The 22,890-nt window shown below is 33.4% G+C and overlaps 3 protein-coding genes across 4 annotated transcripts; 1 reads left to right on the forward strand and 2 right to left on the reverse strand.

Annotated features, from left to right (window-relative positions):
* Window positions 1-1,721: 1,721 nt before the first annotated feature.
* Window positions 1,722-4,001, forward strand: LOC105642831 (fiber). Its single transcript, XM_012227802.4, has 3 exons — window positions 1,722-1,889; window positions 2,737-2,819; window positions 3,721-4,001. The coding sequence occupies exons 1-3, from the start codon at window positions 1,811-1,813 to the stop codon at window positions 3,751-3,753; spliced, it is 195 nt and encodes a 64-aa protein (XP_012083192.1). The 5' UTR covers window positions 1,722-1,810; the 3' UTR covers window positions 3,754-4,001.
* A 368-nt stretch (window positions 4,002-4,369) lies between these two features.
* On the reverse strand, window positions 4,370-6,079 carry LOC105642832 (uncharacterized protein At4g00950). Its single transcript, XM_012227803.4, has 2 exons — window positions 5,167-6,079; window positions 4,370-4,790 (listed from the first exon to the last, which is right to left on the reverse strand). Exons 1-2 carry the CDS (start codon window positions 5,842-5,844, stop codon window positions 4,716-4,718), a joined length of 753 nt encoding a protein of 250 aa, XP_012083193.1. The 5' UTR covers window positions 5,845-6,079; the 3' UTR covers window positions 4,370-4,715.
* Window positions 6,080-10,015: 3,936 nt separating this feature from the next.
* Window positions 10,016-14,797, reverse strand: ARF11 (auxin response factor 11). Of its 2 annotated transcripts, none has more exons than XM_020682913.3 (14): window positions 14,211-14,797; window positions 13,716-13,825; window positions 13,489-13,630; window positions 13,327-13,383; window positions 12,914-13,066; window positions 12,752-12,836; window positions 12,512-12,602; window positions 12,220-12,384; window positions 12,007-12,120; window positions 11,848-11,920; window positions 11,609-11,756; window positions 10,883-11,517; window positions 10,600-10,787; window positions 10,016-10,506 (listed from the first exon to the last, which is right to left on the reverse strand). In XM_020682913.3, the coding sequence occupies exons 1-14, from the start codon at window positions 14,256-14,258 to the stop codon at window positions 10,359-10,361; spliced, it is 2,157 nt and encodes a 718-aa protein (XP_020538572.1). In that variant the 5' UTR covers window positions 14,259-14,797; the 3' UTR covers window positions 10,016-10,358. The 2 variants fall into 2 exon arrangements, with proteins under 2 accessions (XP_020538572.1, XP_012083194.1); XM_012227804.4 differs by having other exon boundaries at window positions 13,489-13,584; window positions 14,211-14,796.
* Window positions 14,798-22,890: the final 8,093 nt, after the last annotated feature.

Consider the following 22,890-nt stretch of genomic DNA (forward strand, 5'->3'; position numbering starts at 1 on the left):
GGGATAAAATTTACATTATTGGGCTGTTTATTTTTAAAAGCAAAAAAATCCCCTAAAGTCACTGACTTGGGCCCAGAATTGGGCTTAGAATTCATATTAGAAGAGGGCCTAGGAATATATTTATTACCCGATTTATTTTGCCTTTTTTCAAATAAAACACCTTCTTTCTCTTTGTTGACGTTACGTGAAGATCCAGCATGCTCTTAGGCACTTACCATGCATAGAATTATTCCTTCATCAGTGGGACTGTCTTGGCCAATATCCTCGACAAAATTAGTTCCAAGGATATCAAAACGAGATTTCCCATTGACCTGACCGTTGCGAGAAATTCGCCTATCGTCCTGCTGTCTCGGGTTCCGTCTAGCTTTCCGGCTAACCACCATCCAAGGGCCGTACTCCGGTGTCGAAACTGGTATCTCTTCTGCCATTTTCTGCAGCGTGATCTCTTCTTCATCTTTCCCATTGTTTTCATTATGTGGACAATTTGTAATTCTATGGCCAGCTCTACCACACTCAAAAACAAATTTCAGGGATGCTCTCATATTCCACCATCTGTAGCCTCCCATTAATCCGAAGCTTTGACACAAGAGGAGACCGCAGGTCCACCATTACTGCAATTCTGGCAAATTTTCCACGGAGTATATCTTCTGTATTATAATCAACACGGATAACCCTCCCAACCACATCACCAATAGCTCTAAGCACTTTTTTATGGTAGAGATGCAATGGTAAGCCTGGTAACCTTATCCAAACTACAACTGAATCAATGGAAAAGCTTTGGATATCAAAGTTAGGAGACCAAAGTTTTACTACGAGGTAGTTTCCTCCTTCAATCCACAGACCATCAAGAACAGCCTTGTGAAAATACTTAACCAAGAAAAAATTGTTTCGTAGGTCCGAAACTTGATAGCTATTAGGATTCCATAAAGTTTGGATCTTGGAAAATACGACTTTATACCCTATTCTCCTTCCTCACAGATGAACAATCATAACCTTTGACCATTTTTTAACGAGATTAGTATGAAGATTCACCGAAATGGTTATCTCCAAAACTGAACCTGATTTGTCAATATGGATATCATCTGACGACAGGACAAAGTTAGGATCATCCGAAGGGTCACTTTCCATCTCTACTTCCATACCATGTAACACTTTATCCCTAAATGAAAGACCAGGTCCCTGTTGAATCTGATCATGTCCATGGTTAGGATCACCTACTCCCTTCTCTCTATGTTTTATTTACTTTGTGACTCGATCTTCCTCAGTTGTATTTTCATTAGGGTTCTCTCTTTCAGAGAGTTTTCTCTGCATGGCTCTCTTGTCCAATTAATTTTAATGAGACTTGATCCAATTAAAAAAAGTTTAATTACTTATTTTAAAGACAATACTACTAATATAATATAATATAAATATATATTCTCATTAATATTGCAAAACACAAACCACAAGCATTCAAAAAGGAAATGCAGATTGCGATAAATTTCTTATCCTTGGTATTTGATGGCAATAAAAACGAACGCCCTCCTGTTCCCGAGTATCAGCATCAGCTTGGATATTTCATGAATTTCATAGACCATGTGAAAGTTTCCGGGGCGGAAAATTTTTGTTGTTGCGATAGTTTGAAGGCCCAACCCATCCAAAAAGAGTTCGCAAGTGCAACGCCTATCTGGCTTGGATTGGGCCAAACTGGGCCCGCCTTCTTTAGGGAGAGACGGTTCCAACTCGAAAGGAGAACTCAATTCGTCGGATCCTCGAAAAGATTCAGCCGAAGAACATCACCAGAAAATTTGAAGACAGGTTACAGAGGAAGATGGCAATCATGGAGAAGCTTAAAATTTTTGTCGTTCAAGAGCCAGTCGTTGCAGCTTCTTGCCTTATCGCTGGAGTTGGTGCGTCTTTAGCATCCTCTTTATCTCATTTATATTTCACTGCTTCTAGGCATTCTCTCTCAGATTATCATTATTTTTTGCTTGATATAATCAGTTATTAGCTAATAGGTTATTCTTAATTCCGTCAAATATTTTTTTTTCTTTTTTTTTTTCCGTATCTGAAAGATATATTACGACTGCTACCAATTTGGGTGTTTTGGATTTTCTTTCGACTTTAGCTTCAAAAGTCCCTATTTTGAGTTTCAGGCTGTAATTAATTGTTGATTTTCCTTTGTTAGGGTTAGATAAGAGTAGGAGAAGCACAATCAGGTGTTTATTTTTCTGTTTTTCGTTAGGGATAAATTCCGTGTGAACCTGTGCAACTGATATTGGCAGTTCTAGGGATTTCAGTTTATAAATCAAATTAGCACAGCAGCTCTGGTTATGTAATGGAGATATTCAAATTAATCGATGATTGATAACATGCTCTCACATCACAAACCCATGCAGTTTGGCTTTTTTTGACTGGATAATTTGGTCTTGTTTTCCTATTCCAGTAATATGCTTAATCACAAATAGAATGTCTTGTAACATCTAACTAAGATGCGATTTCTTGATAAGTTTGAAATTGCAAATTTATAATTGGTAATAGCAACACCTCCCCAATATGACCCTTATGTTTACAATCTTGTTCACCGTTCATCTTGAATATCAAGATTACTTTTGCCATTTGCACTAGATCTATGTGTGCGTGATTGTTCTTCAGTTTGTGTGCAATGGTCTACATATATACTATTTATTTATGTGACCATGGTTTTTAATTATACTAACAGAAAAGAATATTAACATCATGTCTCGAAAATTTCAGGTCTTTTCCTTCCAGCTGTGGTGAGGCCTATTCTTGATTCCCTTGAAACAAGCAAGCAAGTCCCTCAACCTGCTTTAAGTGATGTGAGTATTTTTGCAAGATGATTAGCTATGTTTCCTGAATTAGAATCTTATCCTTTCATCATGCATCATGTAATTGGTATACTTTAATCCTTTGGCCTGTTCTTCACAAGTTGGGTTTATAGTTGAATTTTGAGGGTTAAAAATTTAGTATGATTTGAATCCCATCGAGAATAGTAGCATTCATGTAATAGTGTCAGGTTTCTTTTGTAATTAACATGGTATATAACACGCATTACTCCTTGTTCTATATCGATGAAAGTTGAGATTAACTTGTTATCGTTTGATGCAGAAACTTTCGATGCCTATTTCCTCCATTTAAATGGGCATCTTTTATGCAGCATTAGATATTTCAAATAAAATAAATAAATAAAAGTTGTAAAAGAAAAATTATTACTGGTCTTGGTTGATTGGAGCCTCTAGGTTATTAGCATATTTGAATCAAAAGTGGCCTGATTGTGATTTATTATCATCCTTTTTTTTTTTAATCTCAAAGGAGTGACCTTAATATGAGTGTATTAAGTCCATGATCCCAACAAGAATAAATGTTTTATCTACAAACTTTATCACAGTTGGTTTGGTTTTGTTGAACAGCTTTTGTCGAGCTTAATATGATTTTAGATGAAAAATGAAGAAAATTGTTGAAATGGATCATGGTTAGATTTTCAAAGTGAACTTGAACTGGTCTGGAGTTATATACTTAAATCTATTAATAGTTGATCGTGAACATGGTGAGCTAAGCATAATTGTACTTTGTTGGACCTTTAACATTAGAGATTGGTTGTGCCCAGTCTGGGAGAGTGGAAGTTACTGCATGCAAGAATGTTTTCAGTTTAAATTAAAATTTTGAACACTGGTGCTCTTTTTGCTGTTTTTCGATATTGATGTCTTGTATTTTATGCAGGTGGTTGCAGGTGTGCGTAAAAAGCAGGGATAATTATTCTCCCAACTCTGTTCAGTTTTTCTCCTTTTTCTCGTCTGTTTTTTACCGCCTCCATTCTAAGCAGCATGAAATAAGCTTTTCCTTTTTAATTAGTTGAGCACTGAGATGTGAGAAGAATTGCTCATTGAACATCATCCTGTTTTGTCAAGTATATGAATATTTTCTTGCTATGCTGAGTTAACTCTTATAAATTGTCGGTAGTTCATTCCATTCAAAATCCACTGTTTTTCCTTTCCTTATCATGATCAGTTTTATCATCATCATTATTATTATTATTATTACTATTATGATGTTTATTTAGCTACTTTCACACGTTTCATTCTTATTGGCTAGCAAGATGTGAATTTCCTTAGGATTTGTTCAAGCATTAAAGTTGAGTGCCTAATAATGTTTGTAGTGACTTGTAACCAAAATATCAATTGCGTTTGTTACTTTGTAACAGTTTAAGTTACTATGCGTTGCAAATTGGTAGATGTAGGGAGGATGGTGCTTGAAATTGTTTAATGCGGCCAATCTAGCCTCTTCTTTTGTTTGTGCAAACAATATCTTAAATTTACTGCAACATTTTAGTTGAATTCATAGAAGGTAGAAACATTCAAAATTTTGGCACTTATAGTAACTATAGAACAATTGCATTCAGAATTACCATATCCTGTGTGAAATAGACTATAACATATATGTATGGTTTCACCACTCATGACTATACTTAATTGCTGCACTGACTAACCACATGGCTGCAATCCAATATTGCTTTCCCATAAATTGCACTCTGAGAAAACGATGCAGCAGCAACAAAAACCGTTGGATTACACAGGGATAGGAAGATGACGACTGTGAGAGCAAAAGCCAAGTAAACGTCAATCTCATTGAAAGAGAAATACCAAAGTGGATAGGACCATAGCGGTTTCCAGGTAATTTAATGACCATGTTCTTTTGTTGTGCCTTTTCAATAGGCATCAAATCGCAAACCCATCCTTTAGTTTTTTACTTCTCCATGGAACCACTTGCTTTAAGCCTTCATAAATAGCCGCCTGTAACCAAAAAAAAAAAAGAAAAAAAGGAAGAAAATGTAAACAAACTGTTTCTTGAGTGATAGTGATCAAATTGGCTAAAATCAAAACCTGGTTTAAACTTTAGCATATAAGAGGTTTAACAGCTTGATCCGATCACATTTGGAAAAAGCCTTCTACCCAATAATTTCATTTACCAGAACAAGTAAAGGCTTCATTTTGCTCTTTCCCTTACATATAAAATCATTAGATCAAATAAAAGAAAAGAAAATTCATATTTATGATTTTTTTTCGTTTCTCGATGAATAGATTGTAAGGTCGATAAAAAAAAAAAAAAAGCTAGCTACTGCAACATATATATATGAAATTTAAGAAACCAAATGAGTAGAGAACTAACCCAGAAATGAGACCTTGCACGAGAGGAAATGCTGCCTGATCTTCTGATCCTAGTAATTGTAACATTGTTCTTGCAACTTTTATTTTCTTCTTCTTCTTCATCTTCCTCTTGTCCAAAGTAAATTTCCTCTCTATCCATAGAAGAAGGAAATACATAGCTTGCCCCACCAACGTTCTCTCTTGTACCCGTAAAAGCCCTTCTTCCCCAACGCCAAGAACCCAAAAACCTTTTACTATCATTTATTCCTCTCTTGCTGAGGACCATAGTACTAAGCTGCCTTCTTTCAGGACTAAAACTCCTGCGAAACGACCCATAACACTCCTTTCTTATCATTCTAAACGACGACGACTGAAATCTTGGCTTACCCATATAAGGTTCTTCCAAAACTGTAGTGGGCAAGGAAAGCTTACTGACATTATTACCATCTAACAAGAACAATCTTGGAGGTAATTCCAAACACTTTGGCCCAAAGTCAATAGGGTTAGAAAGAGCAGTAGAGCTTCTAGGCTTTCCTGGCTCTTCCTCCCACCGGAATGGGACGGCGGCGGAGGCGTAAAGTGGTGGCGTTGTCGTCCCTGACCTTTGCGGTGACCGCATATAGCAGCCATGTGCTTGTGGATTCCAGAATAACGCTAATTTTGGTGTAGAGATTGCCTCTGGTTCTGCTTCAGATCCCATTACTCTTTTACACTCTTTCTTTCTCTCTCTTTTTCTTTTGCTTTCCTTTTCTCTCTGTATTTTTAGCGGGTTTGTACTATATGGTATTATCTCTGCTTTTAAGTACCAAGGGAGACAATAGGGAAGACGAGAGAAAGAAATCCAAATGGCTAGTCTTTTTCTTTTGTTTTTTATTTTTTTTATTCTATTTTTTGGATTGAAGAGCTGAGCTATGTAATAAGTGCATTTCTATATCCTTGTCATGAGCACTGAATTTGCACTATTATTAGTTCACCTGCTTTCATAAGTAGGTTTAATGAAATTAGAGTACAGTGAGCTAATGATCATTACCTTTCTAATCAATGAAGTGTTTGACAACTTATAATATTTAATTTTGATAAATTAAGTGTTTTCATTAATTTTTTTCATTTATGCGGGAAACTGCAGCATAATCTACAAAATATAGTCAAATTGCATAAATTATTAAATAAATGCTAAGCAGCTTTTGGTTACAAGAAAAAAAAAAAAAAAAAGGGAAAATAGCGGCCCATTATATAGCTAGCAAAAGCAATAAAGTAAAAAGATACATTAAAATTTCAATTATGTATTGTTACCTACTCTTTCATTTTTAAATTGAAAGCAAACAAAATGGGACAACAAGAATAAAACAGTGAAAGCAATAAAGCAACAAAAATAATTTTCTTCTGGTTCATGGTAAAACGAGAAAAGTCTGTTTGGAGAGTGACCTTATCTTTGTTAAAGCGTTTCATGATTTTACTTTCACATCCTTTGAAAAATAAAGAAACGTGAAAGAGATTGATTTCAAATATTAGAAACCAACAACAGACACACGCCACCTGATCTATTCTAAGCTTTTGATCAAGAGCAGAGAAAGCATTGGATGCCACACTTGTGATGAAGAAGAAGAATCTGTCCTTTCCAAGGGTTTGGACGACTTGTTAGACTTTTGCAATATCACTAAAATGCCCTTTTCAGACAAGTCATTTCTCGCTGCCACCAAACAAAGCTGTCTTTAGAATCATCCATTTGCTTTGGCTATTTCTGTAACAACTTTACCCAAGTTGGGAAGACCGATGAGAGAGATAAATGGAAATATGAAAGAAAATAATGTAAGAATGAACCTAGCAAGCAAGTAGAAGTACGTTTGAGAGTCATTTTCAAAAGTAGTAAAAGAGAAGGCAATCAATGCCATACTCTTTAAATATTGTATTGATCTTTCCTTTTGACTTTTGGCCTACTTCCCACTTGCCCCCTCCACCTCTTATTTTCACCATAAAAAAGGTAGGGTCAATACCACAATCTTAACGCAATTAGCATTTCCAAATATTTGTATTTTGTAGAGATAATCGAGATATTAAGTCAATTAATTATTAACTCTCCTTACTATTTCTAAATTTCAATTCAATCTTTAAAATCATTAACTATTTTTTTTCAAAATAGCTCATTTTTTTTTATTCTTCTATAATCACCAATATTTGAAAATTCACTGACTACATCATGTTCAAATATTGTATTGCATGTATAGATAATTAGTAAGAATCATGTCCAAAATGTATATGGAGACGGAGTGGATTGAAAAACGTGGTAGACTGTTTGGATAAAAGAAAAAAAAATAAAAATAAATAAAAGGCAAATATTTTACAGCTCAATCTTAGACTTTGGACTCTTCTTAGGTCAGCAGAGGTGGGTCTACCTCTGATTATTGCTTCTGCTTTGTCTTTTTCGAGCCCAAAATCTAACCTTATTCATTATAAAATTAAGCGTAATCAAGGTGTTGAAGATTTTCTAATCATGTCTTTATCGACAAACAGAACACTTTAAAACTGAGGCCAAAATTTGATTTCTACTACTGATCATTTTAGAACGAGCTAATTTGCTAGTGCGAAAGTACTAGGCCCAATGTCTCGGCTTTTTGGGCCCCAATTAGTGTTGTCTTTGATCCTCATGAAGAACAAATATGTGGACCAAGCCCATTATAGATTGGGCATGGTTTTGAAGCTCCGTATGTGAAGCCTGGTTAACTGGTAAAAATATTGGACCAAGTCCATTGATTACCTCAGGCTTATTTTTATGGGCCGTATAGGGCCTGCTTTGCGTTGGCTTTGGTCTGCCCAAAGTCGGTAACGACAAACCTCCAATTAAAAAAGCTTAATTTTGGAAGAATTCAGTTTAAAAATGTCTATTTTTTCAATTTTTATGTTTTCAAATGAGATAATTAAAAGTATTCAAAATCGCGTCACTTTCAGTTTCTCATAATCAAATTACACAAGTATCAGTTAAGCAATATGTATATTCTGAAGTTGTAATTTACTAATAGTTTTTACATAAATATATAAAATTGATAAAAACATAATTTACTAATTGTTCTTCCCTCCCAGACGATTACCGGAGGAAAATGCAATAGAGACATGGAGTCAGGAGTGGGCTGACAGGTGAAAAAACAGGACCTATTTTATTTCTCGACATTCGAGTCACATTATTTGTTACCATCAGTCTGCAACCTACTGAATACTGATGCATCGCTTTCTCATCTTATTCTTTAACCTTACCCAAAAATAATTTACTTTTTGTTTTAACTCTTTTTTTTTTTTTTTTATACCACAGATTTCCCTTATTTGTTAGTTGAATCTAAATATACTTTTTACTGTGTGAAACCTTTAAGAGGAAGACACCCGCAATAGATATTTTTCTTTATCCACGAAAATTCACCACTCAATATCTTACTTTTTAATTTTAGAGGTTATATTATTTGGAGTTGTGAATAATATTAAAAAATTGCATATTTCTTTTTAATTTGGTGATACTGAAATTATTTTCATGAAATGATGTATGAAGAAATAGCCTAAGAGCAAGAATGTTATAATGTAAGGCTGAATCCTGGTCCTGCTTCCAGGAATGAGGAATCCAGGTGTTGTAAGTAGGACTCAGAAACAGCAAAGCAATTTTTTTTTTTTTTTTTTTTAAAGAAAAATTATTATTACTAAAAAGTTGACCAAAGACTTTTAGCAACTTTCAAGATGGAAAATTTGTTGGCTGCAATCCACCGTCTAACCACTTGCCTGACTGACATATTAAAGACTTGTCGTATAAATTTAATTTTTGATGCAGTTTGAAAAGAAATCAAGCTTAGGAAATGGCTTACCTTATCTCATATAAATATATACATATATATATAGAGAGAGAGTTCAGTTCTTTATCTAGCTATTAAATAAAATATCCGTTGGAGTAAAAGACAAAGAAGAAAAATAAGTTTACAGGTTCCCTGAACTAATTTGAAAATTAAGATTTTTTTTGCTAATTTTGCTGCTCCTAAGCTTCATGTAATCTAAAGTAGAACAAAAGAGTTGAAAGCGGAAACTTTCAAATGAGAGACGATAACCATATCTTGTATGTCGTTTTCAAATGGATTTTACAACTTTTTAAAGCTTTTATTTCCTTTTTATCGCCAAAGTCACCACTCCAAACAACACCAAGTAATCTCCATGAAAACAACTCTTGCCTCCATTTTTTAGAACAACCTCAAAAGCCGAAAAGAGACAACCTACTCTCTCTGTCAGGATCCCACCATAACCATTATGTTTGAGTCATACAACTTGGACCTAAAAGACATTTCTCACCTCCATAAAACTTTCCCACTTAAAAATTACACCCAAGGAATTTCATATGATCGTCTTTTTCAAAGGCTTATATTATTACACAGGACGAGTGGAAGAAATAAAATAGAATAATAAGAGAGGTGACGTGCGCCTTATCCTTTTAAGTCCCAACAACACGTAACCCTTAATCCATTTCTCTGAGAAGAAACAGGATGTCTGTCCCCTAAGAGAAAAAGAAAAATGGTTTCTGAACATGCAAAGTATGCGAGTAAAACAGCCTTTGAAATATGGCTTTTTAGGATTATGTACGATCCGAGAGAAACTGAAGGCCCAACATGTCGTGTTTCTGGGACCAGCACCAGAGACAATTATGAAGCCCTGAAAATTTAATGGAGTGTATACCCAATGGCCCCAGACAAAAAGAGGGTGCACAGAGCTATTGAGATGGTCCCTAAATATCATCGGTCCAGAGGAGAGAGTTGAAGCTAAGAAACTATGTCTATGAGGGCATCTTCTTCTGTTGCCTTTCCCCGAGGCAAGTATGTAATATGATAATGGTAAAAGCTACGAGTCCCTTCGCAAGAAACCAAGAACTAACTGCCACCAAAAAAACCAAAAAGCATTACATATATAATTTTTACAGGGTGATTCAATTTAAGTCCATACCAACCCATAAACAAGGTATACACAAATTTCCATTTCTAACCCTGGCTTCTCTAAGTTTCCCCACCGTTTTTGACAGTCTTTTCCTGCTACATCCTTTGTCAAAGAACCAAGACCAAGATTACGCTTATCCTTCACTCTACTTCCATCCACTGCAAGCTCAAAAAAAACTGAGCAAACTGAACCACCAATAAAGGCTCCTTCCTTCCACCATCCAAACAAAATAAAATTAAAACAAAAAGGGTTTCCAAACTTTCATTTATCCGACTTGTGCTCTGACTCCAAGCTTGCCACTGTCACTTCATCCTCTAGAGATGATGCAAGAAACTTGCTGCTAGTACTCATTTTCTTCACTTCCTCACTTGAATATATTAAGATCTTCCTAACCATCTTACAGAACTCCCTGCAATTACAAGTTAAGATTTCAAAAACCCATTAAATAACAGTGTTAAAAAAAGAGAATAAACTGGTGGGAAATTTTGTATAAGCTACTTACGGCCACGGATCATCACCCACAAGCATCATATCACCCTCATCATCAGTAAACACAACGGCCCATTTGTCGCGAGTGGAAAGCTCTCCTTTGATTTCAAACATTTCCTCCAGCTCTTTTATAAGATCTCCGTACCCTTTCAGCACTGTCAGATCAACAGCACGACCAACAGCAACTCCTTGCATTTGCACCTTCTCAGAATTAAACAAATTTTATTCATCAGAATTTAATGCCAAGACGACAGATGGCAAACCAATTAAAATCCACAAACAACAATAAATTTTACCTTTGTACGAGTTCTTGTGGAAGAAGTGGAACCTAGCTTGCTGTGTGTCTCTCTTGGCACTACTTCTGATGCACCTTGCTTCTGATCTTTTAAGGGATTTGAAACATCCATATTTTGAGCCTTGTCAGAATCACTTGAAGCTGGAGCAGGTCCTTCAGTGCCATGGGAGTCAACAGTTGGACACAAAGCCTCCTTCTCTGGAGTAGCAGCAGCATTGGAATTGCTTGTTATATCAATTCCAAATAAACGGCAGCCTACAGAATTTTCATATTTTTTCCCCTTCTCCACCTGGTCATGGATCAGGTTATTGATTTGCCTTGATGGAATAGGAGAGGCATATCCAGAAATAACGGGCTGTGTTGTTATAGTTCTGTTGTCTTCAGTTGAATCAGGGAAAAGGCTGAGAGAGACATTCATGTGAGGAGAAGAAGGCCAGATACTCTCTGGTTGGACCCTCGAGTTACCACAGCTGTTACTATTGAGAAGATTGCTATCAATTTCCTTCTGTCTCATAGACCAAAAAACTTGGCTTTCACAGCTTTGTGTTTCAGCCACACTGCCTAGTTGGTTAAACTCATGGGACTGGGTTGATCCATGGTACCAGAAAGGCGAAGCAGCTGAATTGGTAGTGATTTCTGCATTTCCAATTAATGCACAAAGTTCAAATAGAAATACAAGCAAGAATTCATTGAAATACCTAGCAATAATAATTGCTGATAATCAAACCCGATGTTGGAGTATCCACAGGTCTGGGCCTTTTACTCTTTACCACTGTTTGAGGAATATTTATAGAAGCAGAAGCTGCAAAAGGCTCTATCTCCCATGAAGAAACTCTCTCTGGCCTTTGAATTGTTGCTGGCTCATCCCATTGTATCTGTTAAGTAGATTATAAAGGGTGAATTTATCAAAAACAATAAAAAATGAATAAGTCAGCATTCAATGAGATTTTCAAAACTGTCATCAACCCTCAATGACCGCCATTTAGAGCCTGACCACTGTGGAGAAATATCTCCAACTCCGACTATAGTTCCTGTAAACCTAATCAAACAGTTCAAGCAGGAATTAAAGTTCATCTAAAAGACAAAAATACCGCAAGACAACTGAGAAACATTAGGTAAAGATACCTCCTCTCAGGAGATTCTTCTCCCTCAAATCTCATCTTGAAGCGCATGCCAACAGAAAACCCATGGTTTACGGCAGCCAAATATTTGTTCAACCCAATAATAAACTGGCTTGTCCTGAAGAACATGAAAAAACACAGTAAAGGTACACCAAACTGGATGAAAAATTACTATGTCCCACCTAGGTTTACAAAAACATGGGAAAATTAATGAAACCTCGGTTTGTAGTACACAACAAAGAGTGTCTGAGTAGTAACAGCATGAGATGCAGTAGCAAGCACTCCTAAATGCATGCTCTGGCTGGATATCACAGATGAAGGCATGGGGCTTTGCTGACGAGCAAGACGCCTAACCCCAACCCGCAATTCCCCATTATCACCCCTGTTCAAGCAGAGCAGAACATATAGACATTAGACAACAAGTGTAGAGGGAAAACAAACAGCAACAGAACATTAGCAGAGCTGAATTTGAATAACAAAAGGAAGTTAAATTATTAGTGTCCAACTACCTCAGAAAAACAAAAGCATCTCCGGCGACCAGTCTCTTAGATGTGACAAATGTACTCCACCCTGTTGTGAGTAAGTGTCTCCTTGGTTGGCCTAATTACACAAATGAGTAACACCACCACACATTCAGCTTCTAATTCTCAACAATTCTCTTTCCAGTTCCTTAAGCTGCTCTGATTTTTCAGTGAACTAGAAACAGCAATATCACAGAGAATAAAACAGCAGTTGTACAAAACATTTACCTCTAAATATGTGTTTAAATCGCCACTCATACCCATGAAGATCTTTAGCAGCCAATTCCTGTGTTGGAGTTGATTGGTTCATGTCCTAATTTAAATGGAACAATGGTTAATAATAAACTTTAAGTCAGTTTCCAACTATGAATAAAGTTGATGCATGGTTACCAATGGAGGCAAACATTCAGTGGCGTGCTTTCGGAGAACGGAGAACCCTCCATGGGTGCTAGTATCAGAAGCTGTTAGAATTTTGCAAAAAGAATGAACTGTTTGCCTTTGTGGTTCGGGTAGGCACGAGTCTGGGCTTGTAGGCTCTGTTTGCTGTAATCGCCGTATTTAAAAAGAAAAAGAAAATACAACACATTTAGTTCAAAATGTCCATCTCTAATTTGGAAGTAACCCTTTTGGTAACCCCGAAAGAAAAGGTTAAAGGGAAAAATCGAAAGTAAACACACTATCAATAATTGCAATTAAAAGCTCATCTCGTCTAAACAGTAGGCAAAAATTAACTTTGACCCAATTTCTGATTTTACAAAATACACAAGTAAAAAGAAAATTCCAAATGGAACATATTCACTCACGTCTGGTTCTGGGTGCAAGGTGATCTGAGCATAGACTTCATCTGTCTCTTGCTCTGCCTGTAAATTGGAAGAAACAAAAACAGAAAAAAAGAAAAATTAAAAGGCATCGCGATCAAAACAGGAAGAGGACAATAGCAAATAAGATAAGCAAAAGTAGCAAACCAGTAGTTGAATGTGAACAACTCGGCAGAGGATCTTAGAAGGAAGATTAAACCGCGGGATTTGTTGAGTTAGCTCCTGATTTGTTGATGCTTCCAGCTGGAGATAATCAAACCACGTAAAATTGAGACTTCGAAACCCCACCCTCCGATAGAGAGAGCGGATTTCGATCCACAGATAATCATGAAAACGGAAAGAGGAAGCAAATTTTCGAAATAAAAACCACGTACTTGTTCCATGTGGCCTTGAGGGAAGTAGAAAACCCTCTCCCCTGGCCGTGGGACCTCCACCAATGGACCTGCACATGCCTTCCATAGCTCCGTATACAGATCATCTCCTCCTACACCCAGAAAGCTCAAAACAAATCAAAACGCAGGACAGGAGATTAAAATTTTCTTCAAAAAATAAATGGGTTTAATTAAACTCTATTTGGTTGCCAAGAGAATCCAGGAAAAGAGAGGAAACTGCAACTTCTGAGCAATAGAGTTAAGTAACTCCTTAACCCTTTAGAAAGCAGAAACCTTCTCTCACAGACTCAAATAAGCGCCGGAACGCAGATGCAGTAGACCGAAATCAACAGAACGATTCAAAATTCCATTTTCCTTTCTTCATTCTCCTTTCTGGGCAACTAAACAGAGCAGTAAAACCCATTTATTTTCCTTTATTTGCGACCCATCAAACAGAGTCTCTGAAACCACAAACAAAACCAAATTTCCGATCCTCACCTCTTTCCCCATGAGAAATGGAACCACCTCTAGGATTACTCTCAACATGAGCCATCAAAACGACCACAAAACAACGTCGTAACAGAGAAACAGAACAAAAAAGACAACAACAATAATATTTCTTGAAGCAGTAAAAACTACCCCATTAATGGCCAGAGCAAGAAAAAGATAGCAAAAGAAGGTCAGCAGAGGCGACGGTTATGTAAGCATTGAATTGATAATTAGTATAGAGTAGGTGGGTTTTTATCATCTTGTTTGGGTCTGTTTCGGTTACAACACCGCTTTGTGCTTTTGTGCTCTTGAGTCACACAAAAACCGCTGTTTTTCTTGGCAACACTTTTGAGAGAGCAGAGTAGTTTGTTGTTGCTGTTGCGATTTCTCTCTGAAGACTTTGAATCGACGTTGCCAAAGAAAATTACCAAATCCCTAAAACAGCTTTCTCAGACTCATAACATAACATTGCAGTGAGCTCTCTCTCTCTCTCTCTCTCTCTCTCTCTCTCTCTCCAGTCACTCATAAGTTTCCACCACTCTATGCTTTCTCTTTCTACTCTCAAGTCCTTTTCCTGGGTCTGGTCCCTGTAAATTTCTTCTCTCCAAAATCCAAATTACTCTTAATAGGTAAAGCACTATACACTTTCCTTACCACTACTAAGCCAGTATCAAATCAAAACACAGATTATTTATTTTTATGATTTCTTCTTTTTCATTATAAAACAGAAAGATAACAAATTCTTTGTATCATTAAAAATATTTTCTTTTCCCTTTTTTTGACAAATATGGGTGTAATTTATTACTACTGTTATTTATTGGGTCTCTGTAATCCAAATTTTAAGATTATGTTTAATTATAGTATTTGATTACAGCCTTTAGTTAAAGGATTTTGGACAATAATGTATGAATTTCAGGATTTTCAATTTCTTTATCACGTCCAAAAATAGGTATTAGTAATCAATCTCTATTATTTGAGATTGACCATTGCTTTTCCTGACATTAAATCCTTTTTTTTTTTCATGCATTTTATAATTACTATCTTAAGTAATGATATTTTCAAAAAAGTCCAATTCTAGTAGATAAATCTTTTACATTATAACTTATGAAACCAACACTTCAAAGTGAAACTATTTGTTAAATCAATAAATTCATGGGAAAGGCTTCAAAATGATAGCATATTTATAAACATATCAACCTATAAACTGTGAAATTTCTTATTTTATAATTTTCTTTGAGCTTTATTCTCCTTTTATACAAATAAATAATTTATTATTCTTTATTATCATTATCACCTTCTAACATTGTAACTTGGTAATAAAGATGTTATACTAAAAATTTTTAATATAAATTTAAGGCTTATTTTAATATAATTATTTCATAAAATTTGAAATAAAATTGATATTACCTTCTTACTCCACCAACTATAATTAGATACGCAGCAATCATAAATTTTCAACTATTGATTTAACTATTCATACTTAAATCCATTAAATTTTCATTATTTATATAGATACCATTTAAACTGACAGGGTATTAAAATATTATTTTTACTATTAATAAGTATGATAAATAGCAAATAATTAAACAATTAAGAGTCCGTTTAGTTTAGCTATTCAAACCAATTAATAGCTTACGGCTATTAGCCTATTAGGATATTAATATTAGTGTTTGATAAAGTTTTGGTAGCAGTTGTTAAAATATTAAATGACCATTAAAATATACTTGTTTTTTTATATATTATGGTGAATAATGTATTTTTTTATTTTTAAGACAAACATATGCTTTTATCTTAATGTGCTATATAAATAAAAAAATATTTGTTAAAATTTTTATATAATATTTAATAGAAATTTTTATTTTGAATAGTTATAATAAAATTAATGGTTAAAAATACTAATTTTAAAATATATTTTATTAATAATTATTTTTAAAAGAATAATAAAGTTTAAATAAAATATTAGTATAAATTAGCTACGAAAATACGAAAAAGGTTCAAAACAGAGTTGACAGAATCAGTAACTATTTTGTAAGTTCCATAGTTGCTGACTAAAATCCTTATCAGACGCCTACAACACCAATCGCGAATCATTTATCAGCTCAACCACCAAACGCTCTCTCAATTTGTCAGATGGCTATATATATAGAGAGAGCATAGGTCATACACGTTGAAGAGGATTGGATATATTGTGATAAATAGATTCAAGACTGAGGCTCTTGAAATCAACATGAGCTAAACCCTATAGGATCGACGTGAGCAGCCGCGGAGCTAGACACAAAATTAAAAGGGGCTAATTTTTTTTTTTTAAATATCCAAACAATTAATAAAAATTAATGCCACTTCATCCTTGCATGAAGCAAATCAGAGTTGATTTCAATAAATGTTAATTTAGGTTAACATATAAGAATAATTAAATAGAACAGTACTTAAGACAGATAATCGAGTTAGATCTATATATCCTCACAGAGTCATTTCAAGCGAAACCAATATAATGAACATTTTTATCTATTAGATTTGAATTTAATAGTTTTAGCTATTTGCCCGTTATTAATTGATTTGTTTATTGCTTTGATACTGAAGAAAAAATGTTTTATTCATTGCGACGGCTTTGGGCATTATTCACGAAAATATTTATTATAAAGTGCAATAAATATTTTTATTATGTAAATTCATATTATACTTTAAAAAATTAATTTCAATCCCAAATTATTAAATAGTCTCCATACATCCAAATAAGTTGTAATAGTATCACTACCCTGACCCTAGTTACGTGGTGAGTAGGGATCACGAGTCTACCGTACGGCCCTGAGGAAAGCGAACGGTAGCCGTCTGATAAAGGCGGCGGGGGAGCAATTGCGTGATTACACGTCACGTTCAGACGGTTCTGGAGTATAGCTCCGTTCCATCCCGTTATTTTTGCCGCCGTTACGGGTTTATTTCTATCTTTTGCCGTCTCTCTCTTTGTCTGCATCGTGGCAGGCAAACGTGTTGGCTCGTGTAAACCCGGCAGAGAATTTTTGGTTTTTATTTTTCAATTTTATTTCTTCTTTTTTCTGAAGCGTCTTACGGTATTTTGCTTGGTTAGTTTTTAACATTGTGAGAATTATTAATTTACACATGTTGCCCCTATATCTATATGAACGCATGGGAAGTGTGTTGGCTTTCGATGTGTCAGCTTCGTTTAAATTCAGCCATGCGCTCCCTTCATCTCATGGGGAACACGCGCGCCAAAGTTTTCGTCTTGTCCTCTTCTTTTTGGTTATTTAATTAAATTTCAATTATGATCCAAAGGCCAGCTAAAAACAATTAACAATTTTTTCAGGAAAAGTTTTAATAAATTAATATAATGCGTAAATTTTAATTTATAATATTATTTTAACACTAAATTAAAAAATATTAAAAGATATGCTTTTTATTTATACAATAATTTCACATATAAATGAAGCTTTGTTTGAAAAGAGAAATCTTTTCTTAGCAAAGGAAATATTCAAAAATAATTTTCACATAAAATTAGAATCTCTCCAAATTAAAAGAAAATGAAGAATTAATTGAGAAATTTATATTATTTAATAAGATGACGTATAATTTTTTTTTCTTTTTACTCATTTATATATTCAACCTATTGATATACACGGATAACACCATTTTATTTAAATTGTTATTTTCGTCTAAATTTTGATTTTTTTTATACAATAATAGAAGTACATACATGATTAACATGTAAATTTCACTTTATTAATTAAGTGTAATGTCTTTTTTTTTTTTTTTTTACTTTCCACATGAATAAAATCAAAAGATTTCTAATTCATATTTTCTAAACGAGGACTATTTTATATTTCAACAATTTATTAGAAACTTATAGTATGAGTAAGATCTATATATAGTCCGCCTTTGATAAATAAAAAAAAAAAAATCTTTTTATAATGAAAATTGTTGATTTTTTTTTTATTTTATGACAAGCTTGAATACCTTTTAAGAATTTCTTTTTCTCTATCTTTTTTTTTTTTTTTAGAATAAGAAGTAACCATTTCAAAATTCCTGGAAAGCTAACAAAATCATTATTTTATTTTATTTTATTTTATATTATTATCGAGGCAACATAAATATATATATAGTATGTTAAAAGTGGTTATCAACAGTATTTATAATTATTCATTTTTAAAATTGACGTCACTAATTTTATTTTTCTAACCGATTTAGCATTATTTTATTTTTCCTGTCTTTTTTAACAGTGGATATTTTATGTATATAAAAAATTATGATTCACCAGTATTTGTGGTATCACATCATGTGTGGCACGATAAGTTTGATATAGAAAGTGTCGAGACACAGGCAGCACTGCCTTTAAAAAATTACCTATCATTTTTGTCTAATTGAGCAACATCAACAAACTTTGTACCTAGTCTCATTTGTGTTTCTTTTTCCTCAAGGGCAAAAGTAAAATTTTCCTTTTAAATAGCAAATATGAGCTAAATTACTCATAAATTATTAAATATTTAAATTTGATACAATACCATTTTCAATAGTTTGAGTAATGAGTTGAATTTAAGTATTATAATCCCTAATTTAAATTACTCGTAAAGTTAATTTTGTAAATTTTGAATATAAATTTATATTTAAATAATAATTATGAATTTTTAAACTCAAAATCAAATTCAAATTCCTTTTATATTGATGTATTTGCTATACAATATGAATGCAGAAGCAGGTGGATTAAATTTCATATTAAAAACATATAAGACGGGTAAATGTCATATAATGACAAATGTGATTAATAAATATGGCTTAAATCATTTTGTGTTTAGATAAATCAATTCATCGTAGCCTCAACTATTAAATAAAATTATCAATAAATTTAGTTAATTGCTAATATGACTCAAATTTAATATAATACTAAGATTTAAATATGTATTTTGCGATGGAAGTTTTCGAGTATATATAAACATGTGGGATTAATCTGATATTGAAAAATATACAATAAATAAGCATATATAATGAGAAAAGGCGAAACAATGATAAAACAATTGATTCGAGTCTAATTTTTAAATAAAATTATTAATAAATTGGATTGATTGCTGTGGGCCCAGATTTAACTATGAATATGTTACTTAAATGGAAAGATTAGGCAGATAGATATAAATTAACACATAACACAAAAAGGAATAGAAAAATCGAAAAGAAAAATAAATTGATATTGGGGGCGTGCGATACACATTCTATAGAAGGGCGTGGGATCTATTATCCACGGTAAAACCTAGAATTGAGACCATTCCGATCTGTTAGGTGGTCCCGAATCACACGTCAGAATGCCTACCCCATTAAGCTCGGCCACGTGGTTTGGTCGTTTTCATAACCACGCGTCATTACCTGACTAGTCTCCCCTTCTTCAATACGGGACATTCTGCTTCCATTTTCTTAAACAGAGTGAAACGTCTTTTTAACCCTCATTGCGGGTAATTGTAAAAAGTAAAAAGAATGTATTTACAGCCAGATATTAAGCAAAGCAAGGGTGAGGATATTAGAAATAAAAACTCGTGGGAAAGATGATATTATTAACGGGGAAGGTGTTAAAACATAAAAATAAAAGAAAAAAAGAAAAAGAAAAAGAAAATAAAAGGTTAAGTTGACCTAGTCATAGGCAAACTGTACCAGATAAATAGTGATGCATTGCAGAGTAGTAAATTGCAATAAAAACGAATACAGAAATATCAAAACATGTCACACCAACATTCAAAGAATCCAACAACTTCAAAATTGCCTTAATTTTTTTTACTCAGCTAAAGGATTTTTTGAGGTTGACAATTGAGATTTCATGCGTAAAAGACAGCTTCTTACAGTCATCATATTTTATTTTATTTATTGTATGTTTAGGATGTCTGAGAGCTCGACTGACAAATAAGATAGGTGGGCGATCTCTGTAACCACTGCATACCAATTCTTTATGATATACTATGTTGAAGTTAACATCTTATGCAATTGATTTGTTATATTGGTTTAATATGAATTTCTCACACTATAAAATTATATGTGATTTCTTTTGGTTGAATTTATTGACTTTTTATCATAAAATTAAATTCAAGCATTTTGATTTCTTTTAAATTTGCCAAATAAAATATATATCATGATTATAACTAATCATTGATAAATTAATAACATTTTGGAAACTTACACGTTTGTACATGTGTGCACACACACATGTGGTCGCACGTGGTTTGCATCCTTCTCTTTGACTAAAGAAACTAAAAACAGAGAAATCACAATCAATATTTGAATATTTGATTTTATTTGTGTTTGTTTGGTTAAGTGAAATTCAAAGTATAATGTGGACCGTTGCTTTCAAGCAACTCACAAGAAAAAGAACAAATTATTATTCTAATTTTTTTTTTAGCACACGAATGAGAATATTTTTGCATACATTAAGAAAAGATTAGTGGTGGAATGGAATCCAAATAATTATACTCTTAACTGTACTTAAGCCACTAACCCCCTTCGTTAAGCTAACATGCTTCAGTATTCCCTTGCCAAAGAAACTCCTCAACATAATTATGGCTGTGATCTCGTTGCTTTTTTTTTTTTTTTTTTTACTGAGAGACTCAATAAACCGAAATAGTATGATGAATATTACAAATAGTTCTCTTCTTGTTTCACCAAATTAGTGAAAATTCTATAGTTGAGAAGATTTCAACCGAAGACTTTACACTTTTCATATTAATAAGAAGACCAATCATATCACGTCTAGTTGATTTATTATCTATATTATATAAATTTTTTTTATTCATTAGAAGGCCTAATAAACCGAAATGATATGATAAACTACATAAAAGAAAACAGTCATCCACTCGACTTATCAAATTGGTGAAAAATCTTATGATCGAAAATTAGAAACTTCTCATGCATTACAATAGTGAGAAAATAAATCAAACCACAAATGATCATTTTTGTGGAAAAGGTGGAAATATTAACATAATTTTTTGGTCCTTGGGAGCTAATTATGAATTCGCACATTAAACTGTGACAATGTGAACATGAGACACGATGTTTTTGTTAACGTTAGCCTTACATATAATTAGGATAATAATGGGAAATGAATCCAAATGGTGATTAAATTGCACTGGATGGGCTATTTTTAAATTTCCTTATAAAGAAGAATCAAAATAAAGGGGGTTTGAGTAAATGTCGCGAAGCACAAACCAAGATTTTATTCTTATTTGCATCTTTTCTACATCAAGCTACTCGTTTGACTATTTAACAACTGGGGCCAAAAAAATTTTTCACAAACTACTCTAAAATGCGGATGTCGTTTTGCCCGTGAACGACAGCCTCCTTTGTTATTCGGCATATTATTTTGCGTTTTGTTGTTAGCACTCTTTCAAATGAAACTACAAATAAATCTATTCTCAAATTTAATAAAATAGTTAATAAGATTTTAGTTTATTTGTTGAAAAATTTGACTATTCTCTATTGTCAAGGGTTAGGAGCTAAAATCTCATACTGTGTTGAGAAGAATATTACCCAGAGTGGAGTTAATTACCTTATCATGTAATACAAGGTTAATTAAAAAAATAAATCCTATCGTCTAATTTAATCCATCCAATCAAAGATTCCTCGAGGATAAAAGATTATGTCCCTCAAATTGTCAAAAAGACAAAAACAATTCTTTTGAATATTTGATAATAAATAAATACAAATATCCCTTCCTTATGGGCCATGATCTACTTATTTTCCCTTTTTCTTTTTAAATTTGAAATGTTTTTTTTTTATTTTATTTATTAGAGGTTTTATAGGTCGAAATAACACTTTGGACTACACAAAAGGGGTAACCTCTATTAACTCACAAAATTGATGAAAACAATTGTGGTTGAAAAAATTCAAACTCGAAACCCTTCATTTCTCACATAAGTGAAAAGACCAATCAGACTGTCACCTGATTGACATTTAAAATGTTTTTTATTTGATAGAAAACTTTGTTGATTAACACTATCTATTCAATATTACCGATTAAGTTTTTTCTTATTAATACAGTTTTATGGTTAAGGGTATTTTTTTTAATTTTCTCGTGAATATCCTTATATCTTCTAAATATGAAATTATAATTAAAGATATTCTTAAACCAACTTAATTCGGAACTAAACGAGTTTAAAAATAGTGTTCATTTATATTTATTGTTATCTTACCAATTAAACTAATTCAGAATTGTATTATGATAATGATTTTTATTTTTCTGGCTCAGAAATACATTTTTTGTAACAAAAAGTTGATAGTATGTTGACAGAATCTTCTGAATTGTTCCCATTACTTTGGATTGTTTAAAAAAGAAAGAAAAAGAAAATTAATTTTTTTCTGAATGGTGATGATAAAGTTAAATAAGGTGATTAAGAGAGAGAGAGAGAGAGAGAGAGAGAGAGGTTGACCTCACTGTAGACAATGTGTCCTTGTTTCGGGACATAATATATTGGAAAATAGATGATTGGTGGGGCTATTGATTTAGAATGCACACCCCATGTGGAGACCAATTCAGTTTGTGTTTCTTGGCTGGCTGCCCTAAACCTTGCAAATATAAGACTAAGAGGCAGCCCACAACCCGGAAAGGTATTTGCCCACTATTCTTGCTCTTCTCTTTATGTCCGCCTAAGTTTATAGTATTCTTGATGTAGGGTACCCTACGCAAAATTTATTATTAAAGAATAAG

Source organism: Jatropha curcas, chromosome 5 (assembly GCF_041381405.1).
Source record: "Jatropha curcas cultivar XTBG-Jc1 chromosome 5, XTBG_Jcur_1.0, whole genome shotgun sequence".
Taxonomy (NCBI): domain Eukaryota; kingdom Viridiplantae; phylum Streptophyta; class Magnoliopsida; order Malpighiales; family Euphorbiaceae; genus Jatropha; species Jatropha curcas.